This window comes from Coenobita brevimanus, chromosome 1 (genome assembly GCF_032717465.1).
Source record: "Coenobita brevimanus isolate Jiangsu-jjx chromosome 1, ASM3271746v2, whole genome shotgun sequence".
Taxonomy (NCBI): domain Eukaryota; kingdom Metazoa; phylum Arthropoda; class Malacostraca; order Decapoda; family Coenobitidae; genus Coenobita; species Coenobita brevimanus.
Genome location: NC_136954.1, coordinates 54,900,729 through 54,925,728, shown reverse-complemented (window position 1 = coordinate 54,925,728; position 25,000 = coordinate 54,900,729). Strand labels below are relative to the sequence as shown.

The window sequence follows — 25,000 nt, the reverse complement described above, 5'->3', positions numbered from 1 at the left end:
GGAAGAATATGATATTTAAGGTGGGAGTAGATTATAGTATCAGTTGAGTAGGGCAGTACTCCCAAGGTGGATGGAAACCTGATGACAGGGAGAGCTGGACCTCCTGTTTCATCAGCCCTCAGGACTACTTCCTGTCCATCCCCCATTGCTGAACTTTTTTGATGTTACAGTAACACAGAGAGTAGGCCAGCATGCTATCCAGTACAAGTTTCTTTTAACTGTCATCACCAAACTACATGCACATTACACACTACACTTCCTTTCCAAAATTTGAACAAAAAATGGCATGTAACAACCAAGCCTCAGAGTCTGAGGGGGGGAAGGACCATAAATGCCCCTACCCATCCCTTTCTCCATGACGACTCAACAAGCTGCCTGGAACCACTGTCTGATTCACTTCTTCATTTCTGCAACATTAATGTCCTTTCCTCTAACTTTCCCTCTGTTGAACACTACCTCTCCTCCTCTAAACCTCAACTTCTCTTCTTAACTGAGACTCAGCTGTCTGAGGCAACTGATAGCAAACCCTTTTCTGTATCCTACTACTTTCTCTATACATATTTAAAAGCCAAAGGTGGCTGTTGTGTATATGTATGTAACGGCCTATCTTGCTCTCGAGTTCCTGAACTTGAGTCTTTTGAATTCTCTACGCTCTGTCTTGGGCTTTCTTGTCATTCTCTGACTAAATATATCTGTGCTGTTTACTTATCCCCAAATTCTACTGACTATGAAAAATTCTTCAACTATCTTTCTTCTACGATAGAACACATCCTGTCCATTTCTCTTTACTCTGAACTATTCATGCTAGGAGATTTCAGTGTTCACCACTGCCTTTGGCTCTTTTCCCTTTTCACTGATCCACATGGTGAACAAGCCTACATCTTTTCTATCCTTAATGACCTAGTGCAGTTTGTACAGCACCCTTCCCATATCCCTGACTGCCTTGGAGAGAGTTCCAACATACTTGACCTCTTCCATAGAACTAATCCTTTTTCTTACACTGTTACTCTTTCCTCTCCATTGGGCTCCTCCGATCACAAACTTATTACCTTAACCCGTCCTGTCGCTCCAGTATGACCTGTGGACCATTCAAAGAAATGTCAGTTGTGGCACTTTGGAGCTGCGGATTGGGAGGCCCTCAGGCATTACTTCTTTGAGTTTCCCTGGAATGATTATTGCTTCCATGGCCAGGGGCTGTCTGAGTGTGCAATGCGTATTACAGAGGTTACTCTCTCGGGCGAGCAAGCATATATCATTTTCTCATATTCTTTGACTAATGCAAATAAACCTTGGTTTAATCACACTTGTTCTAGTGCCATCCACAACAAGAAGGCCTATAATAGATACTGGAGCAAACTCACCCCTGAATCACATCTTGTTTATGTTTTTGCTCGTAATCATGCGAGGTCTGTTCTTCGCTCCATGAAAAATAATTTTGTCTGTACATAAATGCTCTCAACTCTCCATCTCGAATTCTTCCTGCTCCTTCTGGCACCTTGCCAAAAGTCTTTCTAACAAACTTACCTCATCATCCTTCCCTCCTCTTTTCTACTCTGATGGCTCTGTAGCTATTTCTTCAACTGATAAAGCAGATCTCTTCGCTCATACTTTCTCCTCCAATTCTCCCCTCTGACTTCCTCATGGCTGACATTAAAGTTTTTTCAACTGATGTATTTTCTGCAATCACTGACCTCAGTGTTAATAGGCATATGGGCCTGATGGGATCACTCCTGTTGTCCTCAAGAACTGTGCTTCTGTGCTTACACCCTGCCTAGGTAAACTCTTTCACCTTTGTCTGTCAACTTGTACCTTATTCTTGCTGGAAGTTTGCTCTCATGTGCAACCAGTCCCAAAGAAGGGTGACCATTCCCAACCCTTAAATTATTACCCAATTGCTTTAACATCCTATGTCTCAAAAGGTTTTGAGTCTGTTCTTATCAGAAAAATTTTAAAGCATCTTTCCTATCACAACCTTCTTTCTGATTGTCAGTATGGGTTCCATCAGGAACGCTTCACTGGTGATCTTCTAACCTATCTTTCAGTTGCCTGGTCATCCTCCTCTCAGGACTTTGATGAAAGCTTTGCCATTGCACATGACATCTCAAAGGCTTTTGATCAAGGCTGCCATAAATCTTTAATTTCCAAACTGTCCTCTTACAGTTTCCATCCTATCTGTGTCTTGATGTATAGCTTCCTTTCTGGTTGTTCTGTAGCAGCTGTTGTAGACGGCCACTGTTCTTCTCCTAGATCTATCAACAGAGGTGTTCCTCAGGTCTCTGTCATATCACCAACTCTCTTCCCTTTATTCATCAATGGTCTTCTAAGCTGTACATCTAACCCTATCCACTTGTACGCTGATGACTCCACCCTTCATTTTTCCATTCAGTTCCCGCAACATCTATCTCAACAATTACTTCAGCAAGCAAGGGATGAGGCTATGGCACATCTAATTTCTGACTTGGCTTATATCATTGATTTGGATAAAAGTAATCTTGTAGGTTTTAATGCATCAAAAACCTAGTTTTTATATCTATCAGCCCAACAGAATCTTCAACAGGAGTACCCTCTAATTTTTAACAATATCCAGCCTACTTTTGCATCATCTTTAATCATACTAGGGGTTTCATTCTCTCAGGACTTATCTTGGAAAGAACATACTGTATTACCTGTCTCGTATAATCTGCTTCCAAGAGATTAGGTGTGCTAAGCTGACTCTGTGCCTTCTTTACCCCTGCCCAGTTGTTGACTTTATACACGGATTATATTCTCCCCTATGTAGAGTACAATTCTTATGTGTGGGGAGGCTCCCCACATACAGCTCTTTTCATTAGGGTGGAGTCAAAGGCTTTTCGTCTCATTAACTCTCCTCATCATACCTGCTCCCTTCAAACTCTGTCTCTTTGCCGCACTTTTGCATCTTTATCTCTTTTCTACCATTACTTCAATGGTCACCGTTCCTCTGACCTGTCTGCTTGCATCCCTCCACCTCTATGAAGGGTGTGTAGCACCCATCTAGCAACAAACTCTCATCCCTTTTCTGTCTAACTCTCTAATTCAAGAGTTATCCATTACTCCCAGTCCTTCATTTATGGTACAGGTCAGCCCTGGAACTGTCTTCCTCTGTCTGTATTTCATACTGCCTATGCTCTCCAGTCTTTCAAACGCAGTGTGTCCAGGCATTTCGAACTCTACTTTCTTGAATTTGGCCATCTTATCTTGTTTTTGTTTTGTTTTTTTCCTTGGAGGGAACAGTTTACAGGCATCAGGCCTTTTGTTTCTTCTTCCTTGCATTAAAAAAAAAAGTGGGGGGAGGGGGCATCTGGAGGCTTCTCAGCCACTCACAGCCTACTCAACGCACTCCTTATTAGTCAATGTTTGGCCCATTTCACCAGACTTTAAAAATTCACCACTGCTACACCAAAGTAGATACTAGGCTGATTTTGTGATTTGTAGTATTTATGCAGCATGAATTAGGAGTGTAAAGCTGTATGGTAGTGAGACCTGGGCAGTAAAGGAAGAGGATATTCACAGTCTCAAACGTACGGAAATGGCAGTGATTAGGTAAATGTGCAGTGCATGCTTGAGTGTAAGGCCTGGGGAGGCTAGGTTTACAGTGGCAGAGTTGAGAGTTAGGGTGGGACTGGAGTGTATTGGTGTGGTGAGGAGAGGTTGATGAGATTTTTCATTTTTTTTTAATGCAAGAAAGGAGGAACCAAAGGCCAGGAGCCCGCTAACTGTTCCCTCCAAGAAAAAAAAAAAAAACTACAACAGAAAGCCAAATTCAAGATCCATTCATTTCGAGATGCCTGGACACATTGCGTTTGAAAGACTGAAGATCATAGGAAGTAGGAAATACAAAGGCAGACAGTTCCAGAGTTGACCTGTTGCATTAATGAAGGACTGGGAGTAACGGTTAACTCTTTCATTAGAGAGTTGGACAGAAAAGGGATGAGAGTTTGTTGCTGAACAGATGCTACGCATCCATCATAGAGGTGGAGGGATGCAAACAGACAGTTCAGAGGAGCAGTGACCATTGAAGTTGCAACAGAAAAGAGATAAAAATGCAAACGTGTGGCAAAGAAACAGATTGAAGGGAACCAGTAAGAGGAGGAGAGTTAATGAGACAGAAAGCCTTTGACTCCACCCTATTGAGAAGAGCTATATGTGGGGACCCTCCCCACACATGAGAGTTGTACTCTACACAGGTGATTAAAACCCGTGTATAAAGTCAACAACTGTGCAGGGGTAAAGAAGGTATGGAGTCGGCTTAGCACACCCAATCTCTTGGAAACCGATTTTACAAGAGATGCAATACTGTATGGTCTTTCCAAAATATGTCCCAAGTGAATGAAACCCCAAGCATGTTCAAGGGATGGTGCAGGATTAAGCTGGGTATTATTAAACATTAGTGTGTCCTCCTGTGGAAGATTGTGTCGGGTTGGTAGGTGTAAAAATTGAGTTTTTGATGCATTAAAAACACCAAGATAATTTTTACCCCAGTCAGAGATACGAGCCAAGTCAGACATTAGGTGTGCCATAGCCTCATCCCTTGTTTGTTGAAGTAACTGCTGAGATGGATGCTGCAAGAACTGAATGGAAAGGTGAAGGGTGGAATCATCAGCATAGGAGTGGATAGAGTTAGATGTACAGCTTAGAAGGTCATTGATAAATAAAAGGAAGAGAGTTGGTGATAGGACAGAGCCCTGAGGAACACAACTGTTGATAGATTTAGGAGAAGAACAGAAGGTCGTCTACAACAACGGCTATAGAACAACTAGAAAGGAAGGTATAGATGAAGGCACAGATAGAATAATAAAAACTGTAAGAGGGCAGTTTGGAAATTAAAGATTTATGTCAGACTCGATCGAATGCCTTTGAGATGTCAAGTGCAGTGGCAAAGCTGTAGCCAAAGTCCCTAAAGCAGGATGACGAGGAGTCAGAAAGGTAGGTGAGAAGATCGCCAGTGAAGCGTCCCTGACGGAACCCATACTGACGATCAGAAAGAAGGTTGTGATAGGAAAGATGCTTTGAAATTCTTGTTAAGGCTTGACTCGGAAACTTTTGAGACATAGGATGTTAAAGCAATTGGATGATAGTTAGAAGGTTGGGAATGGTCACCCTTCTTTGGGACTGGCTGAATTAGAGCAAACTTCCAGCACGAAGGAAAGGTACAAGTTGAAAGACAAAGGTGAAAGAGTTTACCTAGGCAGGATGTAAGCAAAGAAGCACAGTTCTTGAGGACAACAGGAGGGACTCCATCAGGCCCATATGCCTTGTTGCTATTAAGGCCAGTGACGGCAAAAAATACATCAGCTAAAAAAATTTTAATGTCAGTCATGAGGAAATCAGAGGGGGGAAGTGATGGAGGAACAGCACCGGAATCATCTAAGGTGGAATTGGAGGAAAAAGTCTGAGCGGAGAGATCTGCTTTATCAGTAGAGGAAATAGCTACAGAGCCATCAGAGTAGAAAAGAGGAGGGAATGATGATGAGGTAAAGTTGTTAGAAAGGTTTTTGACAAGGTGCCAGAAGGAGCGGGATGAATTCGAGTTGAGAGTTGAGAGCATTTAGTACAGATGAAATTATTTTTAGCAGAACAAAGAACAGACTTAGCACGATTCCGGGCAGAAACATAAACTTGTGATTCAGGGGTGGGTTGGCTCTGGTACCTTTTATAGGCCCTCTCCTTGTTGTGGACAGCATCAGAACAAGAGTGATTTAACCAAGGCTTTCTTGCATTAGTCAAATGATATGAGAAAGAAATGTATGCTTCCATGCTTGAGAAAATAACCTCCATAATGAGCAAGATGCACTCAGATGTCTCCCTGCCATGGAAGCAATAATCATTCCAGGGGAAATCAAGGAAGTACTGCCTGAGGGTCTCCCAATCTGCAGCTTGAAAGTGCCACAGTCGATGTTTCTTTTGGGGGTCCACAGGCCGCACCGGAGTGATACGACAGGTCAAGGTAATAAAGGTTGTGATTGGAGGAGCCCAACAGAGAGGAAAGATTAACAGCGTCAGCAGAAGGATTAGTTGTAAGGAAGAGGTCAAATATGTTGGGGTTCTCTCCAAGGTGGTCAGGGATACGGGTGGGGTGCTGTACAAGCTGCTCTAGGTCATTGAGGATAGAAAAAGTGTAGGCTTGTTCACTAGGTGGATCAGTGAAAGGAGATGAGAGCCAAAGGTGGTGGTGAACATTGAAATCTCCTAGAGTGGAGATTTCAGAGAATGAAGAAATGGATAGAATGTGTTCCATTGTAGAAGTAAGATAATCAAAGAATTTTTCATAGTCAATAGAATTAGGAGCTAAGTAAATAGTACAGATATATTTAGTCCGAGAATGACAAGAAAGCCGAAGCCAGAGAGTAGAGAATTCAGAAGAATCAAGTTCAGGGAATACGAGAGCAAGATAAGTCATTGCATATATATATACACAACAGCCACCTTTGGCTTTGAAATAAGTATGGAGAAAGTTGGAGGAAGCAGAAAAGGGTTTGTTGTTAGTTGCCTCAGACAGCTGAGTCTCTGTCAGGAAAAGAAGGTGGGGTTTAGAGAGGGAGAGGTGGTGTTGGATAAAGAGAATGTTAGAGGAAATGCCACGAGTGTTGCAGAAATGAAGGAAAAAGTGAGTCAGACAGTGGTTCCAAGAATCTCGCAGAGTCATCACCGGGAGAGGGGTGGTTGGGGGCATTTATCGTCCCCCCTCCTTGGGGACTCCGAGGCCTGGTTATTCTGTGCATTTTTTTTTTTTATTTTGGAAAGGAAGTGTAGTGTGTACTGTGCATGTAGACTGGTGCTGGAAACTTGTATTGGAGAGCATGCTGGCCTACTCTCTGTGTTACTGAAACACTGAAAAAGTTCAGCAAAAGGGGATGGTCAGGAACTAGTCCTGAGGGCTGATGAAATGGGAGCTCCAGCTCTCCCTGTCATCAGCTTTCCATCCACCTTGAGAGTAATGCCCTGCTCGACTGGTGCATGTGGAGATGGTGAGGGATGATAATTGGGTGCAGAAAGTGTGAAGTGTGGATGAGGTCGTAACCTCAGGGTTAAGGGACTGAATAGGGAAGCTGCCAGAGAGCAAGCAGCATGGAGAGCTGCCAGTAGGTGACCAAGGCTAACGCATGCATGTTGGGGCCTTCAAAAATGACCACAATAATTTATGTGTTCACTCTTTCTTTTCGTATCCATAAATTTTTTTTAAGATGAATATTTCTGAAAGCTGTCATTTTCTAAGTCACACCTTCAAAATACTGAAATGTTCACACTCTTTTGGCGATACTGTGGTTAGTATTGATTGGAAAGGTTGCATGCCATCTTCAGTATTTTACTCATATTGTTGGTCTTTGGAAAAAATAATATACAGTACGTATGCATATTTTGCCAGTCCAAAATTACCAAGCCTCAAAATATTATAGTGGCTAACTATGGTGTTTAACAACCTGAAAATTGATATACAAATCTCTCTATCAGTCAGCAAGATATGATTTTTTTTTTTTTTTTTTTTTTTCCTTCACATTGGATTTCCACACTGCAGCAGTTTTTGGATCAGTAGCATGACTCAATCTGGCATGTTTATGTGGGGCTCATTGAGAAATTGTGGACATGATTAGGCTTGTGAGGTGTAGCTAGGATTCCAGGGGCTTATGAAAATGTGTGAATGATTGTTTGGCCTATCTCACCAGGCCTGCTGATGATAATTTCTGTCTGTACTGTCTTTTTATGTGTTTTTTATATTCTACCCAACCTCATCCTTAGGTGGGAAAAAGACCAACCATTATCATCATCATCATCATCAGGAGCAGCAGCAGCAGCAGCAGCAGCATAATTTGATGTTGATGATGGTGATGATGATTATTGTTGTTATTATTATTATTATTACTATGAATATTGTTATTATAATAATAATTATTAATATTACTGTGAGTATTATTATTATAATAATAATCCATCCATCCATCATCCAATCCTACATTGCCCCATGAGGAGTGTAGGAGCCCGGGGCTAAGCAAGTTGATCATGACATTTAAGATGAGTGTGACCAGCCTCACCCATCCCTTAGTGGCATTATGTGAGCAATAAACCCCAGCCACCCCTTGGATATAAACCTTCACCGTCTCAATCCGATTGGACTCTGTAATTACCCACTAAACCACCAGGTGCCAAAATTTGGTTATATGGTTACCATCCAGCATAGGACTGTAAATGGTTTCCTGGTGTACAGGAAACCATTTAGCATGTCACTCAGTGTAGAATCACTCACAGGCAGAAGGAAGAGGAAAGAATGAAGGAAAGAAAGACAGAAGAGTATGGAAGGAAAGAAGGAATGAGGAGAGGAAAGGACAGACACCCGAGAGCAGCACTACATCGAGTGAGTCGATAGTGAGTGCCCCCACCTACAATAATTTTATTATTATTATTATTATTATTATTATTATTATTTATATTATTATTAGTAGTAGTATTATTATTAGTATTATTTATATTATTATTATTATTGTTATTATTATTATTATTATTATTATTGTTATTATTATTATTATTATTATTATTATTATTATTATTACTATATTATTATTATTACAGCACTTGGAATACAATAAAGTCACTTAATATATTACCTTTTTGTCAGATTATTCTGTAAAGTTTGCCAAAAATTGGAAAGAAATTGCTTGTTAGAGTTTCATTATTATCAAGATAGTTGATTTTCCGGTTTCTCAGTTTATATTACCAGCTGTTGGGGGAAATGTTGTGGTGATATTTTGAAAAACATGTCTAGTGCGTAATGATGACTTCATGCTCTACTCTATCAGAAATGGATGGTAACTTTGTGTTGGTTACAGTTCGCACGGGACAGTGGACTGAAACTGAAATGAACCGGCTGAAGCTTGGGCTGAAGAAAGTTTGCAATGTAAACTCACTGGAGGAGGCTGGAAGGTTGAAGAATATCGGCTGGAAGAAGATTATGCCTTATGTCAGGGTATGTTTATCACCAGTCATGAATAATTTACAGCTTTGCTGATTATTCCTTAGTTATTCACTGATTTCTTGTCAATTTTTGCCTTTCACAAAATGTAACTTTTTCCTACTTTCTTTTGACTTCATGAAAGTAATAATCAATCTGTTGGCAGACCTTTAGAATCATACTGGGTAATTGTTTATCAACCAATCCACTGAGACACTGATTGAGGCTTCATGGAGGTAGTTTTGTTTCTTGAAGAATAGTCTCTTAAACTTGGAGGACTACTTGTTTATGGTGATTTCAGTTATAGTACTCACAACCCACATTTGAAACTTTTTTCCTCTGAATTCAGTTAATTGATTGACAGGGATTGTCGATTTTAGTCATGCGTCTAACTCAATTCATATATTCGAACCGGTCCTTGATTTGATCTTACCTCTGTTGGTTGCAGTGGCATATCAGATGTGGAAGTTGATGCCAGCAACCCTTTAGTCTCTGACCATGCCTTGATCACACTTAAACTTGAAGTCCCTAGACTTTCTTGTAATAGGAAGGTTATAAGGTCCAGAACTTGCTAGAACACTTACTACTATCTGATCTGCCATGCAGTAGATCAACACTTAAACTACAATATATATATATACGGTATATGTAGTAAAACCTTGAGATAACAGACTTCAATAGACCGGAATTCGCTTTTATTGGACTCAAGGAGCTACCGGACTAAATTCTTATATATCGAAAAAGTCCGATAAAGCCAGAAGCAGTCCGGACTGCCTGACCACTTCATGTATGTTCACCACAATAAGGTAATAAAAGACATGGTTATCAGTGTACAGTACAGTATTATTATATATATTATACCATTTGATTAATGTAGTGAAGTTATAAGACAGTACAATACCACAGTGGTAGTCAAAACAGTTTAAAAACCATTCATGCGATCCGGACTAATGTCTGATATATCGGCAAAAGACCGGAATAGCAAGGGGAAGTCTGTATGTCGCTTTTATTGGAATTTCGCATTTTTCAGTATGGTTTGGGCCCCAAGTAGTCTGTTATAGTGAGGTCTTGCTGTATGTATATATATATATATATATAGATAGATAGATAGATATGTATATAATATGTATATCCGTCCGTCTGTCCGTTCATCAACCAATCCTAAGTTGCCCCATGAGGAGTGTAGGAGCCTGGAGCTAGGCAAGTTGGTCCTGACATTTAAGATGAGAATGACCAGCCTCACTCATCCCTGAGTGGCATTATGTGAGCAATAAACCCCAACCACTCCTTGGATATAAACCTTCACCGGCTTAACCCCTAAACCGCGGCCGTCGACAGCCGCCCTCCCCCGGGTGGCGGGGTTTGATCGTGGTCTGAGTACCTGTAGGAAAATATTAGCCAAAAATCAGAGATTAACCCTAGAACATTATACTTGGTATGGCAGATAGTACTTACATTCAGCTTTCTCCAGAAACAGGTGTTGAGCCTTCGTGGAGTACCCAAGGACTTGTGGAGATTTGCAAAGTTGGGTAACAAAATCTTCACTTTCACACCACCAGCAACCCGGTTTCCCCTCTACCACAGCCTCATTCTATCACAGTAAACTTTATACTACAACGTACAGGTAGTTTGGAATCCGTATTTGTACAATAAGCACTGAAAATAAAGCTAAAATCAACGAAGCGTACGGCCAAAATGCAGCGCGGCGGCGGTCTTCCCGTCACTCAACAAACATTTCCATTTTCACAGCTAAAAACACGTATACTACATTATTTTCAATCATATTACTTCCCAAAAGATCACCACTGCGCGCTTTTTATTCTTCCTTACACCCGTCACTTTATTCTCGTTCCTGTCGGCCACTTGCACTGACTCGGAAGAGCTAGAACTTGCCATAATGTTACTTTGAAAGCCTGCGGTAAACTGACGCCAAACAAGCAAACCGCGCGAAAAAAAGCTAGTGTGACAACTGGGGAAACAAGCGTTTCCTATTAGCATAAACTGCTTGTGAGAGGAGAGCGCAGATTTACAGTTCTGGGCAGTCAGAGCGCTGCCATATATCACAGCCAGGCTGGCCGGGCCATGGTGGTGAGAGGGAGGGGGGAAAAACGCGATACTTGGCAACAACGGAGGTCAGTAGTACAAAGGTAAAGTATGCTAATTGTAGCTAAAGGGTGGTGGTGCTGATAGACAATACCAGCTGGAACATCCTTGCCCGCGTTTATTCAAAATTAACTCGAATCGCAAACGCGACGATCCGCCGTTATGTCCTTTTTGGCGAGCGTCACAAACGCGACGACCCGCGCTTCAGGGGTTAATCCGACTGGAGCGCTGTAATTACTCACTAAATACCAGGCGCCAAAATCTGGTTATATGGTTACCACCCAGCATAATAAATGGTTTCCTTGTGTACAGGAAACCACTTGGCTTGTCTCTCAGTTTAGAGTCACCCACCCGCAGAAGGAAGAGGAAAGAATGAAGGAAAGAAAGACAGAAGAAAGAGTGTAAAGTCACCTGTAGACAGAAGGACAAGGAAAGAATGAAGAAAAGACAGAAGAGGATGGAAGGAAAGAAGGATGAAGGAGAGGAAAGGGCAGACACTCAAGAACAGCACTACATCGAGTGAGTGGATATATATATATATATATATATATATATATATATATATATATATATATATATATATATATATATATATATATATATATATATATATATATATATATATATATATATATATATATATATATATATATATATATATATATATATATATATATATATATATAGATATATATATGTAACATATATAATATATGTATATATATATATATATATATATATATGTAACATATATAATATATGTATATATATATATATATATATATATATATATATATATATATATATATATATATATATATATATATATATATATATATATATATATATATATATATATATATATATATATATATATATATATATATATATATATATATATGTAACATATATAATATATATATATATATATATATATATATATATATATATATATATATATATATATAATCTAATTATCTATCTATCTATAAATATAGAATATAAAATATACATATACAGTATATGGACCCTGTGTGGTACAGTGGTTGAGTGTGGGTCTCACATGCTGGTGGATTCGGGTTTTCCTCCTGCCATACTTGTAAAACCTTTGGGAAGCACTCACTGAGCCACTGACCGCTTTGGTGGACATTTCGGATGCTGTGGTTGAACCAGTGTCACATAGTATGCTTGCACCCAGTCAGCTTAACCCGCCACGTCTCGTTGACGTGTACTGTATATATACATCCACACGTTTTGTCACTGTCAGTCCCGTTGACATATACAGACGTGCATCAATTGCAAGGTCCCTAATTTGCACAATTTTCAAGTTTCGTGCATGATTTTTGGTATATATACACGGGACACCTTCCTCTACAAGATGCCAGGCAGTGACAATGCTTTACCCCGCATGACCTCCCCCCCCCCCCTGCATGCCATTGTCTCAGCCATTCACCTTTTACCAGTGACCTGGCCAGTAAAGACATGTCGTGCCACGGTGTGAAATTCAGGGCCAGAGTGATTCTTCAATCAGTGACAATGTGGAGGACAAAGTTTACGTAGCATTAGAGGAAGAAACAGTCAGAAATGATGATCAGGTAATGTCGCCAAAAAAGATGAGGTATGTTGATGTTTGGTGAGTGAAACAATGCTTATATTGCCTATATTACTGTGTGAAAACCAATATACTCTCGTACTACATTTAAATTCATACCAAATATATAAATAAATACCATTTATGAGCTGTGTGGAATAGTTACCCTCCCACAGAACTCTTTTTTTTTTTTTTTTCTTTGGAGCCAGCCTGATAGAAAACCCAGAAAGGTAAAGGTTACTGGTACCTGTATTGAGTATTTTAAACCCCAGGTGAACGATTTCACTATGAATTTTCAATGTTTCTCACCAAAAGCCGAGGTTTGAGCCAAAAAAAAATTGTTTCCAAAATTGGTCGGGATTGGGGGAAGTCAGTGGTGGAAAATTGGTCGGGAGGGGGCGGATTAAGGTGGGCCAGTTACATTTGGTTCCCAGACTACACACGCACACATCCAAAGCCATTCCAACATTACAGTTACACTGACAAGCACTTCTCACCCCACATACAGTCTCTACCAGACAGTCTGAGCCACTGGGTAGAGATACATTGGCTGTATTGTCCCTGCTTCGGTATGGATAGGCTGATTCTGCAGTGGACCTCAACAGCTGATGATGATGATGATGATATACACACATACAGTACAACCTAGATATAACGGACTTCACCATAGCGGAATTCATTTATAGGACTCGAGGAGCCAAGTGGACTAAATTCTTATGCGTCAGGAAAAGTCCAATAAAGCCAGAAGCAGCCATGTTTGGAATAAGCGAATAAACAAACAAACAGAGGGAGATACCATAACATCGGTCCCTCCTCTCGCTTCTTCTCCATTCCTTCCCTTCCTCCGTGTCCCTCTCCGGAGAGAGAGAGAGTGAGAGAGAGAGAGAGAAAGATGAAATTGAAAATGAAAATTAAAGTAACTGTGGAAATGAGTGTAATAGTGAGGGTGAAAGAGAGCACACAAGTGAATATGGCATGTCAAAGTCAGAGGGGGAGAGAGAGAGAGAGAGAGAGAGAGAGAATAAATACAGAAATGACAAGTGGCGTCCCCCTGGCATAAACAAATGAGGGAGATAGGCATAACCTTGATCCCTCCTCTCTCTCTCCTTCTGTATTCTCTCCCCTTTTTCTCTGTCTCCGGGAGAGAGAGGTGATAGTGAATGAAAAAGTGAAGGTTAGTGAAGGCATTGTGAAGGTGAAAGTAAAAGTGAAGATGAAAGGGATGATTAAAGTGAAAGTGAAAAGTAGAAGGTGAAGGTGAAAGTGAAGATGGAAGGTGAAAATGAGGGTGAAAGTAAACATGAATGTGAAAGTGAAGGGGAACAAAGTGGAGAAAGTGAATGTGAAGTCGAAAGTGAAAATGAAGGTGAAAGGTGAAAGTGAGGGTGGAAGTCAAGGTGAAAATGAAGGTGTAAGTGAAAGTGAAAAAAAATGTAAAAGTGAAAAGGTGAAAGTAAAGGCCAGGAAGAAAATGAAGGTGAAAGTGAATGTAAAAGTGAAGGTAAGAGAAAAGTTATAAGTGAAGGTGAAAGTGAAAGTGAAGATGGAAGGTGAAAGTGGAGGTGAAAATGAAGGTGAAAGTGAAAATGAATGTAAAGTGAAGATGAAGGTGAAAGTAAAGGCCAAGAAGAAAATGAAGGTGAAACTGAATGTAAAGTGAAGATGAAGGTGAAAGAGAAAGTGAAGGTAGAGGTAAAAGAAGGGAGGGCAAAAGTGAAGGTGAGTGAATAATTGTAAAGGCAAATGTGAAAATGAGAAAGTAAGGTTGCAAGTGAAGGTGAAATGGAAATTGAAAATGAGAGAAACTGAGTGTGAAGGTGAATGTGAAATGAGCATGGAAGAGAATATGAAAGTGAATGTGAATGTCAGAGTGAACTGAAAGTGAAAGTAAAAATGAATGGGAAGGTGAAGATGAAGGTGACAACAAAGACAAAAATATTCGAAGTAAAATGGAAGTGCCCAGTGCAGGGAGAGAGAGAGAGAATAAGTGCATGAATGACAAGCAATCCTCTGTGCATAACAAAAGGAGGAGGAAATCCAGGGGGGAGTCCAGTTGTCGCTTTTTTCAGACTGGCTTGGGCCCCAATTAGTCCGATATAGTGAGGTTTTACTATATATATATATATATATATATAGTGAGGTTTTATTATATATATATATATATATATATATATATATATATATATAGATGGATGGATAGATAGATATATACTGTTTATATCAGTCAGTCATTTCCTGTGGCACCTTACAGGATGCATAGGGCCTCGACCTACTCTCCCCACCAATATTTGTCTCTTGCCATCTCCTTCAGGTCCCACCAACACTCCTTTCCTGCTTCTCTTTTCATTGTCCTCAACCAGGTTTCCCTTGGCCTACCTCTGCCTCTTCTTCCTCTAGCATTCCACTCTGACACGTCCTGTATTAAACTGCCTTCTTTTCTATATATGTGCCCCAGCCATTTCCAGTGAGACGGTCTCACATACTCATCAACTGGTTCCACTCCCGTAATATTCCTTACCCTTTCATTTGTAACTCTGTCTTGCCACTTTACCCCAACAATCCTTCTCAGTATTTTATTCTCAAATCCAAATACTTTCTGATCTGTTGCAATTGTGCTGTACCATGACTCATGCCCATAAATTAAAATTGGTCTAATCATGGACTTGTAAATTTTTACATACATACATTCATATATATATATATATATATATATATATATATTGCCAGACGCCATAATCCCGTATGGGGTGGCCATTTGACTCTGAGTTATTTGTTTTACAGGGAGGGGCACTAACCCTCCACCAACCCACTTGACACGCAGGTAGCACGTATGGTTTGGTTATATGGTTACCACCCAGCGTTGTAAATGGTTTCTTGGCTTACAGGAAACCATTTGGCTTGTCACTCAATGTAAAGCCACCTGTAATGGAAAGAAAAGCATTAAGTAGTGACAGGAAAGATGGGAGAAATAGGAAGAGAATAGGGCAGGCACAGAAAAAGAATGATAAAAGGCTAAGGAAGAAGTAGGCAGCATTACATCAAGTGAGTGGATGATAGTTGCCACCACCTACCACTAATATATATAGATATATATATACATACAGTACCCTCGCGTCCAGCACGCGTTAGTCCAGCACGATTCGAGTCCAGCACGGTGAGCAATTAATTAGTGTTATTTAATACGATTTAATTACTGCAACACGAGTGTGTTAGGCATAACACGCACAGAGCTCCGAGAAGTGGGCCAAATCCGCAGAGTTCACTCTAGCACGATCATCCCGGTCCAACACGGCCATACTGGACATTCCCATGATGATGATAGCCAATGAAAAACTTGTGATCAAGCAGCCTTCCCCGTCCGCTATCGTGATGTGATCGTGATGCCGCCCAATTAAAAACGCTTCTGGTGTCACGTGATGTTTTGTTTACATTTCTTCTGCCACAGAGCCACTCAGTCGCATAATTGCATTTGGAAGGTGCTTTTTTCTTGCTGCATTTTCTGCCCTTGTTACTGCATTTTACTCTGCTCACGATGCTTAGGAAGCCTTCTGAGAACCCCAAGAAGCGTTGGCACCTCCCTCAGGTCACCAAGCTAGGAATGTATCGAGAGGAAGAAGAAAGGGGAGAGGAAAGTTGACATTGCCAAGGCCTACGACATGAATGAAGCCAACGTGATCATAATAAAAAACTTAAGACAAGATCCTGGCAGCCGAAGGCTATCACACGGCACTTCATACCAGGTTTGCTGAGGATACGACGGTAAATCGGAACGGTAACGTGGTAAAATTGCCGACGATACCACGGGCATTTGGAATTCATCTGGATGGATTCCTGCCGAGGATACGGGCAAAACAGTGTGACCAAACCCAGGCGACTCGACAGAGAATGTATCGTACTACAGCATTGAACATTTAGCCTGACACTGAATACATATTAATATTTTAGAATAAATATCAATCGTTTTGAAACCCTTCTCATCGGCGTGCGTACCAGTTTATAAACAAAGTTGCTTCTCCTTATTCTCTACCGAGTCAGCGACAGCGATCACTTTCCACAGTCACGAGACGGGGTTCTGGCAACAGTGCGAGAAGCATGCACTTTGTCGAGGATTAATGGACGAAGATAGTAATTCTGAGTGTGATTTCGAAGGATATATGAGGGAGGTTTGATTCGAAGGATTTATGAGGGAGGTTGAGGAGGAGCAATAGCCATTACCCGCTAGTGACGCCAGCAACCATCCTCCGGGGACCCACTAGGACTAACTACAGCCTTGGATACCACCTTCCATTCCCAGCAAGCCCACCAACACTATCCTAAAAGGTTAGTTATCATTCATAGCACAGTACCATTTATTATAATTACAATAGTACCAATATATGTATAGGTATATGGTAGGTATTTAGGGTGACTTTTCCGAGGGTTGCTGACATAATTCATTTTTCCTCATAAGCTCTATTGTTAGTCCAACACGTTTTTGGTCCAACACGTGACCCATGCATGACAATATTACCGTGCTGGACGCGAGGGTACTGTATATATATATATATATATATATATATATATATATATATATATATATTTTCCTTGTCCTTCTGCCTACAGGTGACTTTATACTCCCTCTTCTGTCTTTCATTCCTTCATTCTTTCCACTTCCTTCAGCCTGTGGGTGACTCTACACTGAGTGACAAGCCAAATGGTTTCCTGTGCACCAGGAAACCATTTACTACGCTGGATAGTAACCATATTACCAAATTTTGGCGCCTGTTGGTTTAGTGGGTAATTATTGCGCTATAATTGAATTGAGCCGGTGAAGGTTTATATGCAAGGGGTGGTTGGGGTTGATTGCTCATGTAATGGCTCTCAAGGATGAGTGAGGCTGGTCACTCTCATCTTAAATGTCGAGACCAACTGCCTAGCCCCGGGCTCCTACGCTTCCTCATGGGGCAATGTAGGATTGGATGATGGATGGATGGATAAGTAATCCCTCCACTATCCGAAGTAATAGAGCCAAAGGCATGTCCGGAAAAGTGGTCCTCTCCGGATAGTGGGCACCAGCCTCCTGGACTTGTACTTATGGACCCTAACTCAGAAAAACACCTATACAACTCCCTCTGGACATGCATAGCACCTATTTAAGACCTAAATCACATCAATAAGGGACATAAAAGACTGAAATAAAAAGCAAAAGAACCATAAAATGAGGTTTTTGAGGTAGGTTTATACAATATTTAAACATTCTGGGTCCTTACAAGTCCCTGGCTCCTGGACTGGTAGTTATGGACCCTAACTCAGAAAAACACCTCCCTACTGCACATGCATAGCACCAAAGACACCACATATTCACACCAATAAGGGATATAAAAGAGTGAAATGAGGTGTTTGAGGTAAGTACAGTATGAAACATTCTGGGTACTTACAGCAAGTCCATGGCCATCTTGATGAATAACCATCTCCTCTCAGACTCTGACAGTAAGAAGGATTTCCTGAAGCACTTGCAGTACACTGTTCATGAAGTCTTGCACTTAACTTAGTAATTCGCACTGAGAAGTCCATTCTCTTCACACTGCGCACTCTTGTCTTATGCTCCATTGTAACTTAATAATTGTTGCACTCTGCACTTTAAGTCTTTCCACTCATAAAATCAGTTTCAAAACAAATCACACAAGTTTATTTACGTTAAATTTAGTCCAAAAATTGTTTGTCTTTTCACTCAAATTTCTAATTTCTTAACAGTACTGTATGCACTGTTTTTCTTTCACTGCACAACACTAAATTTCCGTGTGGTCTAGTGGAGAAGTTCTTGCTGTTTAATCACTGTCAGAGTCTGAGAGTATCGCCGGGAGGTGACTAGGGGTGCGTCGCTGGGTCGTGGTGATGGCGTACCCACTGCAGACGACTCTGAAGACAGATGCAAACTCACGTCAAGCGGTGACTTCACCGTGGCTGATGTGCTGGGCTGTGGCTCGGAGCATGAGGGCCTGTCTTGGGGAGGCAACAGAGTGGAGCCAGGGCTGAGCACAGCGGGGGTCACAGGCCTGAAAAAGCTGTCAGTTGTTGATTGACGCAAGGAACGATGATTCTGACGATTGATGATGCGCTGCCTGAAAGCACGCACTTCCTCCACAAGTCCCAAGGGCCCCATCTCCCTGTTGCAGTCCGGGTGTTCCAGGTAGTCGAGAACGAACTCGAGGTGTTCCCGGAGTGTGCTCAGCTTGGGGATGGCTGGGTAGTGTCATGCTGAGATGAGTCTGCATCATCGTCGCTGTCCTCGTCGGAATCTTCAAGCTCGGTACTGACACCTTCAACTGAAGATGCGATCTCGATATCAGACAGGGTCTGATACCCAGGATCACCCTTGTCGTCATCCAACCACTCACGCACATCGTCCACATCAACATCGTCGCGTGCGTACGTAGACATGCATGGAAGTCATCCACGTCAAAACCTAGGAAATCTTGCTCCACATCCGTCCCGAGAAGTAGACGAGACCAACCATTTTCTAGAGTTTTGACAGAGATTTCCTTCCATGCACTGGCCCAGTTGTAAATGGCAGACTTGATGTTGTAGCGGCGAAGGTTTTCCAAAGTCCGCTGGCCTCGCGTGTCTCGTCCCTCCCTGCGCTCGTCCTCGTCCTCGAGAACAACCATCACCTCGTCCAGGAACTTCCTTCGGTATAGGTGCTTCATTGCCATGATCACTCTTTGGTCCATTGGTTGGATGAGAGCAGTCGTATTAGGTGGCAGAAACATGCACCTAATGCGGCCATTCTCAGCCACCAAGTCCTTGTCACACGGGTGGTCAGGTGCATTGTCCAAGGAGAAGGAGGGCCTTTGCCTGGTCGCGTGGGATTCTCAGTTTTTCTGTCTGGTAATGTATGACCTCCTTGATGAAATGGCGGTGGAACCAGTCTTTGAAGATGTGGGCTGTGAACCATGCCTTCAAGGAATGGTACCAGACGACAGGAAGGACATCCATCACCCCATGAAGACACCAAGGCTGCTTTGCACGGCCAACAAGAACGGGCTTAAGCCGGTGCATGCCGTTAGCATTGGCACAACACAAAGCAGATAGCTGTTGCTTGGAGAGCTTGCGGCCAGGTACACGCTTCTCCATCTCCTCTGCTGGAGTGTTCGTAGGCAAAGAGCGATAGAATAAACCAGTTTCGTCAGGGTTGTAGACTTGACCGAGAGTGAGGCCCTCCCTGTCGATCAAGCGCTTCACCTTGTGCCGAGACTCCTCTACTCCATCCTTGTTGGCGTCCAAAGCTTCGCCATGAAACTTACGGTTGGTAAGACCATGTCGCAACTTGGAACGCGAAGAACCAACCCTCGGATGCCTTGGAAGTCTAGGGCGTCGCGAAGCTCTTGCCGAACTTCTCAGCAGCAGCCTTCAGCTCCGTACTCAGCGCACCATCACATCAGCAGCACGTTGCTGTCGATACTCAAATCAACGTGGAGTGGGTCGACTTCAGCAACCTTGGGAGTAAACATCATCTTCCTCTCCACGTTGCGTTTGCTTTTTTGACGTTTTACTGCATGAATTTGTCTCGGGATCTCTTAATATCAAACAAAGTAGATTTCTGGGCCAGGTTGAACTTCACGGAGGATGCGTGACGAAGACCATCCCGCATCTACTTTCTCCAATATCTCCCGCTTTCTTCTCCCAGAGTCAAAAACCACTCTTCTTCCTCTTCTCAGGCGAGGCGGGGCCATCATCACACACACGAAGGAGAGGGCACGAGAGCAGCAGGAGTGCCTGCAGCAGGTAAGGCACCACCACAAAAGTGAGCACGTGGGCAGCCAGTGACGACGCAGCCGTTTCACTCACGACAAGAGATGGGTGGAAAGTGGGGAGGATGCAGGCGCTCTTGCGGACATCGGAGGAATGACTCACCACAACAAAGTTGTCCCACGCCGCACGCTCCAAGTTCAAATTACGGTTGGGAAAAAATATATATATATTTTTTTTTTCGAATTTTTTGCGGTTTTCGGACCATTTTGGGACTATTGGATTCCGGGATGGTTATGTCCGGTAAGTGGGGATGTCCGGAAAGTGGACGTCCAGAAAGTAGAGGGATTACTATATATATATATATACAGAGATAGCCCAATTATCCGGGCTATATGGTGTTAAGGGGTGCCCGATTAGTCCGAAAGCTCGATTAATCCGAGGCGGAAACACAAGTACTGTACTGTTAGACTGATTTATTTACTGGTTAATGTACACACTTAAGTACCAGAAAGACCTTTCCAGTTCAATGTATATTCCTCCAGCTTGTTTCAGTATTTTTCAGACTATATTCAGTTCTGTAAATCACGTTTTCTTACTGAAAGATTTCCTCCCTGTTAGTATCATCACGTTTCTAAAGCTGTACCTACGATTGTTTCCAGCACAATGGACGAAACTCATCGTACTCAAATGTGGACTTCAAGTTTTCCCTAACTCCCCAATCCACGAAGATTAGGTTAGGTTACATTATTAGGTGCAGTTAAGCTAGGGTTAGGCCAGAGTTTAAACACTTAGATTAGAACAGTGTCTTCTGCCATTACGTTAACAAATCAAAGAGTCGTAAGCCACACCAGAACAGCTAAAAAACAGCGGGGAAAGATTTGGAACAAGAAATGTTTATTTACCAAACCCAGAAATAATCAGAAAAATATAACAGACTATCAGGATGAACTGATTTGGTAAGCAGTGCTTTTACTGCCAACAGCAAAGCACATGTTTACCCCCTCAAATACTCAATGTTCGTGAGTTCAGAAATTTGTGTGCTCCCGTGGCAGACCTTTGAAAACCATTTTTTCAAAGTTATAAAGTCAGTTTCTTTTTTCTACAGATGTGGAAAAGGAGCCTCGCTCTGGTACACCTGGCTTTTTCCCCTCCTCCCTAAACCCATCTTGTGATTTGTTATGATTCGTGAAAGATAATTAGGGGGCATGTTACATTAGAATTTAAACATAAAAGTTAGGGTGCATGTTACTTTAGCATTTAAACATATCGGCGAAAACATCTGGGATGAACGGAGACCGGGCCAAGCTGTTTGGGATGGTAGAGTAGGGATTCGTGTAGCCATACCAGTGACCTTGGTTCCCTTCCCATAATTGTTCAGTTTTCATGGCTCTCCCTAACTTAAACAAGTTAACTGACACCGGTAGCAGTAAAGCATTGTTCAAGGCTAGCAGCCAGTAAGGGGTTAAATGGAATACATTATTGTTTGTATCAATACTCATCTCTTTCACACATGTTACACGAACGAACAAAAAGAATGTGCAATAAACCTGTACACTTAACTGTAAGGAGCAGAAATAACTGTATGCTTTGTCCGGTCCGAAATGTGTTGGGAAGCGACATCGAACAAAGAATGTGGAACTGAATGCCACCTTTTACGAGAACACTTGAGATGAAAGTATTTTTTCTTTATTAGTAAACATAATTTGTTCCATTTCGTCCTTTATAATTGTGTAACCTCGTAAAATTTCATCCAAGCATACACCCTAATAACCTTACCAATTCAATTCATATTCTCTAGTTTGTTTTCTGTATTTTTCTAGTTTGTTTTCTTATTATCATAAGGTTCCTTAAGCCTTACCTACGATTGTTTCCGGCATAATGGAAGAAATTTACTCATAATTAGGGTGCACGTTACATTAGCATTTAAACAGTGTCGGCGAAAACATCTGAGATGTAAGTGGCAGGCCGCCTGACTGAGATGGTAGAGGAGGGTTGTGAAAACATACCAGTGACCTTCGTTTCCCTTCCCATAATTGTTCGCATGATTTTTACAGCTCTCCCCAACCCAACATCCCTGACACCGTACAGTAAAGCATTGTTCGAGGCTGACAGCTATGATGGGGTTAATGGAGATGCATTATTGTTTGATTAATACTCTCTTTCACACATACAGTACAGTACACTTAAGAACGAACAAAAGAGTGAACAGTAAATGTAAGAGGAAGAAATAACAATGCTCTGTCAGTCCGAAATGTGTTGTGGAGGCGCGATACCTAATGAAGAATGCAGAACTGGAATGCTAACTACGTGAGAACACAGGGAGATGAGTATTTTTTTTTTCTGATTAGCAGACATTCTTGTTTCACTTTCGTTCCCTAAAACTAGGAAACCCATTACTTTTCGTCTAAGCATACAGCCTAAAGACCTCACCAATTCACTTCATATTCCTCCAGTTTGTTTTCTGTTTTTTCTATTTTGAGGGAAGTAAATTACCTTCTCTTGCTGAAAGATTTTCTCTCTTTATCACGTTTCTTTAAGCCGTACCTACGATTGCTTCAGCATAATGGAAGAAACTCATCGTACACAAAAGTGGGATTTAGTTTCCCAATTTCCCAACTGGAGCCCAGGTTAGGTCCAGGTTAGGTTAGAATTAGGTTAAATTATTAAGTAGTTAAGCAGGGAAGCTAGGCTACGTCAGAATTATCAGTTGCCTCACCAAACTCCACCCTACCACCCTTTGTGAACGAGTTAGAGCAGGAGGTGTGGGGGTGGGCAGGGTGAGCAAGATTCTCTGGTTTATCCATACCTCTCTCCCTAGAAACTGGATGCTTCCTGTTTAAACCGGAGCCTATCATATGGATAATTCTATGAATTACTGTACCACTGAACCATTGGGTCACGGCCTGGTTATACCGAAAGCTGGATAATCCGAGCCTGGATAATCGAGCTTCCACTGTATATATATATACAGTAGAACCTCTCTCATTCCGGACTATATGGGGGGAAGGGTTGTCCGAATTAGCAGATTGTCCGGACCATCAGGGGTAATCTCCAGTTCTATACCAAAAACTGTCTACATATGGTATGTTTGTTAGCATTATTAACATATGTGGCATATGTCAACCCTACGTAACTCCAAAAGATGAAAGGATACTAAAAATAACCAAACTAATCATGTACGCATAGTTTTAGTATTGCATAATTTACAGGTAAGGCGATGACAAGAAACTAGCCTACATTATAAATTGTAGTAAGTGACTAAGGCCCGTGTAGGCAAAAAAAATAAATTAATTAATTAACTGTAATATTTTGAATAAAAATAAAACTTATGTAGGCAAAAAATACATTGTCATCTTTGGCATATTGATAACACCCATATGGGCAAGAAGCTAATATTTGATGTACAAGTAAAGCACATTTAAGTACAAAAAATAACCTACAGTAATCACTAAACACTGCAGAATATTCTGACCAATTTTTGTGTAATAAAAATCCTGTTGTTTTAAAAAAAAAAAAAAAAAAAAAAAAAAAAAGTGTGATTGTGGTGAGGAACTACGGGTAGCCACAATTAAGCCCTGTGCTCACAATTGTCCTCAGCAGTTTATATAAATTATGATTGTACAGTACTAGTGTTCGAAGCCAGAGTTACCATCCATCATTGCTACCTTTTGACATATCCATAGCAAGGAACTGTTAGGCAGTCATGAAAAAAGGAAATAAGGATTACGACATCCACTTGTGGTGCACTGCTGCACCCGTTGTCTTGAGGAGTGTAGGGTTGCTATGACAGCCACGCAAACGCCTGACTTTGTACTGTTGCTCACACGTTTCTGCAATTTGTTTTACATTCATGTTGCTAGAAAGAAATACCGCATGCCCATCAAAATACAGTATGTTAAAATCTGTTGAAACCAATATTTGTCACGTCGAGTAATTATCCCTAATGAAGTCTTGTGATGAAAAATTACAAAAAACTGTGCTGTGGTAGCATCGGGTGGCTGGTGGTGTAGTGTGGAGAGACTTTGGAGCATCCATGCGTTACACAAGGCCAAACATCTGTTGACTGCACTGACCCCTCCCATAATTTATAAAATGACAACAGAACTGTACTCACATAAAATCGGGCAACAGATTACAATATGCGGTACAGGACCTGCGAAGACAGCAAAATGAATAGTAAAATAACAGCCCTCAGTGCGTAATCTCAACTTGTCCCTCAACGTGAGGAGTGAGGTCACAATTGACCTTCATAATCTGATGCTATAAATAATAAGAAATAAAATAAATTACTCAGAAATAAACTGATATAGGAATTAATTGATTCTGGTTACTTACTAGTTATGTGTTAAGTGGAGGGTTGAGGCTCTGTAGAAGCAGACCGTGATGAAGGACGATGGGTTGAAGAAATTATCAATCTTCGTTTGTGTCTTCCCTATTCCACTGCTCCTTAATTACTATATCTCGTAGAGTCCTCATATGCTCGTAGTAAGGTTTCATGTTGCTGTAGGGGCAGTGATCGAGGAATTTCACTAGCCAATCCATGTGTTCCCGGGCTTGTGACAATGGTAATTTTCCAGGGAGATCATCATCATCATCACTGTTATCATCAGGGC

General features: G+C 41.4%; 1 protein-coding gene across 1 annotated transcript in view; it reads left to right on the top strand.

The window, feature by feature from the left end:
• LOC145398117 (uncharacterized) overlaps positions 1–25,000 on the top strand; it is a 207,073-nt gene that overhangs the window by 162,467 nt on the left and 19,606 nt on the right. The window contains exon 5 of the mRNA XM_080271099.1: positions 8,841–8,977. Coding sequence (XP_080127225.1) covers positions 8,841–8,977 — 137 coding nt within the window. The remainder of the gene's footprint in view (positions 1–8,840; positions 8,978–25,000) is intronic.